At 42.6% G+C, this 5,128-nt stretch overlaps 1 protein-coding gene across 1 annotated transcript; it reads left to right on the forward strand.

Moving 5' to 3' along the window:
- Positions 1 to 925: 925 nt before the first annotated feature.
- On the forward strand, positions 926 to 4,142 carry LOC147640603 (protein ROLLING AND ERECT LEAF 2-like). The gene is made up of 5 exons (XM_086813387.1): positions 926 to 1,828; positions 1,966 to 2,144; positions 2,243 to 2,466; positions 2,845 to 3,159; positions 3,260 to 4,142. The coding sequence occupies exons 1-5, from the start codon at positions 1,075 to 1,077 to the stop codon at positions 3,750 to 3,752; spliced, it is 1,965 nt and encodes a 654-aa protein (XP_086669513.1). The 5' UTR covers positions 926 to 1,074; the 3' UTR covers positions 3,753 to 4,142.
- Positions 4,143 to 5,128: the final 986 nt, after the last annotated feature.

Genomic DNA, 5,128 nt, shown 5'->3' on the forward strand with positions numbered 1-5,128 from the left:
TAATATTGGAAAATTGAAAGTTGAGAATTAATGGAAAGGTGGCAATTTTGATACTCACAAGAGAGGCAAGTGTGTGTCAAGTTTTTTTTGTTGTGAACATTGAAGGCTACTAGGCTCTATAGAGCCTTGGGCTTCAAATCTAAGGGTTTGATGCCATCAAGCTGTGCGAGACCCAGTTCGATGCCATCAAGTTGTGCGACAGGGGTGTGTGTTGTGAGACGATCAAAATTTAATGGACATTTTGGCCCTTGCAAGAGAGCGTTTGGTCAAAAACACAACCTCTACTGTCTTAAATTTACATAAATATAATATATTCTATAATTCAGGTCACAGGTGCACCCACCAATCTTCCCACTAACACAGAATTTATTGGAGGTGTATAACCTTTTGGCCCTTGCAAGAGAGCGTTTGGTCAAAAAAACACAACCTCTACTGTCTTAAAAATGTACATAAATATAATATATTCTATAATTCAGGTCACAGCAAGCAGGTGCACGGACCAAGTGGTGGTCCTTGTTGAGTTTTCTTATTAATAATTTTCCCTTTTTTCGAGAATTAGAAAAGAGTTTAAACGTTTGGAATTTGCAATGTGGTACTGACCTAAACAAAAATACGTTTTAACCGGCACAGGCAGTCAAGGATGCCGTACAATAGAGACGTTTCAAAGCACGTGTGATCTTCTTCAAAGAAAGTGCCCCATTCTTGGCTTTGCGTCAGAGCTGTTCTGCCCATCTCTCTCTCTTTTTCTTTCCCTGTCTCTCACTCTGTCTCGCTCTCTGTGCACAGCTTTGCGAGCTCGAGAACCCACGTAAGCTCAAGGTGGGTGGCTGGCTGGGTGTGTGTGTGTGTGTGTGTGTGTGTGTGTGTGTGTGTTCATGCATCATCTGATTGCTTTAAATAAAAGAACAGTTATGACTTTCTCGCGGAAGCCATGCATGCCTTTGGAATTTTTTGCGCACTTAATTACAGGACAAAACTTTGCTTTTATTGGGCAACTTCCATAAACTTATATATGCAATCAGGTCCCTCCGGGCTCATTTTGCAGATTAGTTTTTTCATTGAATCGTCAGCGACATGGGGTGCATCAGCTCCAAGCTCAGAGCAGATGACCTTGTGGGTAGATGCAAGGCCAGGAAGCGCTTCATGAAACAAGCTGTGCTGCAGAGGCATGCCTTTGCAGCAGCCCACACTGCTTACTTGCTGGCATTAAGAAACACAGGGGCAGCTCTAAGGCAGTTTGCAGAAGGGGAAGGGGGGGTCCCTGCCTCTGGGCCGGGCCCATTTGCTGTTGTGCCAGAGCCTCCCCCACCCCCTCCACACCTCCCAAATGCAAACTCGGACTCACCCGCCTCTGCTACCACGAAGGAAATTGATGCTGCTGAGGACCCCACTGCCAAAGCATGGGATTTCTTCGAGCCCTTCCAACCCACAGACCCTCCATTGCACCTCCAAGAGCACCGGAAAACAATGCAGCAGACCCTGGAGAAAGATCGGGATATGGATACTTCAAAGATTGATGAGCAGCAGCCCCAAACTGTGGAAGAAGATAAACCCCATCAATCAGTGGATGCAGGAGAGACCCATGAAGATACGGCTGTTGAAAACAAAGATGAGCTCATAGATGGGCCTAACGATGAGCACGGACATGAAGGGGAGATTGAGCTCGAGCTTGCCAGGATGTTGAGGCTAAATGTTAAGAAGGACCTGCTTGAGATTGTGAAAGAGCTTGATGAGGAGTTTCTCAAGGCCTCAGCAGGTGGGGCCGATGTTGCCCGTGCTCTTGAGACACGAAAACCCCATGTCCACACAGATTTGCCCAAAAGCAAATGTGCGTTCCCTATTTCTTTCACATGTTTTTAGCTGTTTCATTTTCCCTTTGCCTTTTCCTTTGCTATTGGTACATTGCATGCTAAGAAAGCTCTCTCTAACGTTGCTGTTGCTTGATTTCTTTGAGATTGTGTACAGTTAGGAACTACCACTCAGCAAGGGTTTTCAGTGCCCTCAGCTGGAACTGGTCCCGCAGCCCCCTTTCTATTAAAGAAGAATTGGAAAGCAATGTGGATGAATCAGGGAGAAACGCTAGCCATGCTTTGACTCTAGAAAGGCTCCTAGCATGGGAAAAGAAGCTCTTTGAGGAAGTGAAGGTGAGTTCCGATGACAACCTTTAACCGAATACATGGATGGGTAAATAGGATGATTAATCAGGCAGGAGGTTAATTTAGGTGCTTTCTGCTGCTTGTAGGTTGTAGAATCACTGCGTGTAGAGCGTGAGAAGAAATGCTCTCTCTTAAGACACCAAGAGACTAGAGGGGAAGATGCTATCGAAATTGACAAGACCAGAGCAGAAATCAAGAGGCTGCATTCTCTTATTTTGGTGTCGTATCAGGGGGTGGAGTCCACCATTGAGGCTATTGAAGACTTGAGGGATGATGAGCTTCATCCTCAATTAGTGTGCTTAATTGAAGGGTATGTTCTGAATTAGGAGTTTCTGTTGAGTGTCGATGTATGCTTGCATTATGATGATGATGAGCTTCATCCTTGTTTCGTGTGCTTGATTGAAGGGTAAGTTCTGAATTAGGCTTTCACGTGAGTGTTAATAATGCATTCTAACATAGTAATTATGATTGTGGGACCCAGTTAAAAGCAGTTTGCTAAAACTTGTCTTGGGAGTTTTCGTGAGTGTTAATGTATGCTTGATGAGCTTCATCCTTGTTTAGTGTGCCTGATTGAAGGGTAATTTCTGAATTAGGCTTTCATGTGAGGGTTAATGCATTCTAACATCGTGGTGATTCTGGGACCTAGTTAAGAGCAGTTTGCTAAAACTTATCTTAGGTTGATGAACAGGTTGATGAACATGTGGGTAGCAATGTACCGATGCCATGCCAAACAGACCCAGATCATAATCCACATAAAAAACTTGGATGCAATGATGTCTCAGGAGCCCACAAGTGACTTACACCATCAAGCAACGATTCAACTCGAGAAAGAATTGATCACTTGGCATGAGAGTTTCTGCAAGCTTGTGGCTAGTCAGAGGGGATACATGGCAGCTTTATACAGTTGGTTAAAGCTGAGCCTGTTGCCCATACAGATTGGCAAGGAAAAGAAAAAAGCTATGGAGGAGGAGGATGAGGCAAGGGTGGAGCTAGAGGTGTATAGGTCAGTGTAATGTGCAGGGCTTAGTATGAGCATGTTGTTTTCTTTTTTGGCATTTATTTGGGCTTTTTTCAGCCTTTAATTTCATGTGTGTGGGCTGCAGGTTATGTGAGGAGTGGCAGAGGGCACTGGGGTGTTTGCCAGACAAGGTGGCATCAGAGGCAATAAAGAGCCTAGGGGAGGTTGTGAAGGCAATGGTGGGGAAGCAAGGGGAGGAGATGAAGCAGAAGAAGAAGGTAGAAAAGTTGGAAAAGCAGTGGGAGAAGAAGGCAAGGGCGTTACAGCCATTGGAGGAGCAGGAGGAGGAGAGCAGAGGCAGGGGGGTAGATGACAATGAGCAAGGGGAAAGAAGGGCAAGCATGATGCCCATTGGTTTGATGGAGAGGAGGGCAGCAGTGGCCACCATGAAGAAGAGGGTGGAGGGGGAGATGATGAAGCATTGGAGGGCCATCCAAGACACCAGAGTGCTCACCATGAACAACCTTCAAACAGGCCTGCCTGGCGTATTGGAAGCCATGACTGGCTTCTCTGCTGTCTGCTCCCAAGCTTTCCAGCATCTCCACTCTCTCACTAGATTTCCCCATACGCAGTACTAAGAAGATGAAAATTTACCACGTTATTGACCTTTTTCTTCCATCCCAATTTTGCATCATGTACAGGTATACCACCACCACCCTAGTGTATTTATTTCCCCCAATTTTGGGTTTTGTACATCATATGCACTTTTTTGACACGAGCCTCTGCCATAATCTCCTTTCTGCAACTTTCACACTATGTACAACTGCTAAAGTCGCAATTTCTGGCAAATTCACGCAATGTATGGTTTGTGGTATGTCTCTCTCTAGTGCTTCTTCCTTTATAACTAGTGGTATGGCTAGGGTGCTTCTTGTCACCTTAATTAAAGCTCTCAAACTCAACTAGTTTCACCTTGTATCAGATGTGTGCTCTTAAGTTTATTATATATATATATATATATATATATATATATATATATATAAAACTCATGTGCAGATCAATTCTTATTGATGTTTTTAAAATTTTGAAGTTGCACAAAGCTTTTACGTGTAACGTCCTCTGATGGGGATAGAAATTTAATCCATAGTAATCCACAAAGTGGAGAGACAAATGGGCCGAAGTGTATACTACTCAAACTAGTCATCTATTTTATTCCTAGGCATCAAACATTTTAGTATATCAAGCCCCAGCTACCACCATCCACAGAAGTAAGATATAAGTGAGTTATACTATATTTGGCCTTAGAATCCAAAGCTTGAATAATCGGCCAAATATATATATATATATATATATATATATATATTTAAAGGGAAAAGAACCATAAGCAACCAAATACACGTATCATGTATCCAAGCTCTAGTGATAGATACAAAAGCACCACTAAGTAGACCCAACCAACAAACACTATATCGCACTGCACCGATAAAGAATGTATTTCAAAAACATAGAACAATTCAGAGTGCTAGGTCGAAGATCAATCGTGTTGCCGCCATAAGCAACATCACCCTCGTGTGTCAAATCGACAATACAGTGTTAGAATTATTAGTGATTTATTCTATCAATCCAAGAGCAAGCCATATATACTAAATGCAGTTATCTCTGCAACAGTCCCGCATGAGTCGTATATCCAAAAGCCTTCTAAATGCAAAGTTTGAGATTAGCAATATATATTTGTCATTGGTAATGGCCAGATTATAAGAGCTATTCCACATCAGTAATAGCGTTCTAATAGTCCCATCCATCACCTTTTTAGGGTTAATAGACAGTTTATCATAAAAATCCAAAAGCCCCTAAGAACATCATTAATCAATGTGCAACACACAATGTAATATAATCCCCATGATGTACAGTGTTGTGGGTTATTTGATACTTGAGTCCTACCAATCCGTATTCAGAATAGCACAACATTAAGAAATATACAAAATAAATTTTCAACAAATATACATAAGAATTTATA

This window comes from Cibotium barometz, chromosome 2, assembly GCF_041138505.1.
Source record: "Cibotium barometz isolate CiBa-2024 chromosome 2, ASM4113850v1, whole genome shotgun sequence".
Classification (NCBI taxonomy): Eukaryota; Viridiplantae; Streptophyta; class Polypodiopsida; order Cyatheales; family Cibotiaceae; genus Cibotium; species Cibotium barometz.

Coding starts and splice junctions, on each gene's coding strand:
- LOC147640603 (XM_086813387.1), top strand. CDS start 1,075: ATGGGGTGCATCAGCTCCAAGCTCAGAGCAGATGACCTTGTGGGTAGA. Junction 1,829..1,965: donor AGATTTGCCCAAAAGCAAAT/GTGCGTTCCCTA, acceptor GATTGTGTACAG/TTAGGAACTACCACTCAGCA. Junction 3,160..3,259: donor GTGGAGCTAGAGGTGTATAG/GTCAGTGTAATG, acceptor TGTGGGCTGCAG/GTTATGTGAGGAGTGGCAGA.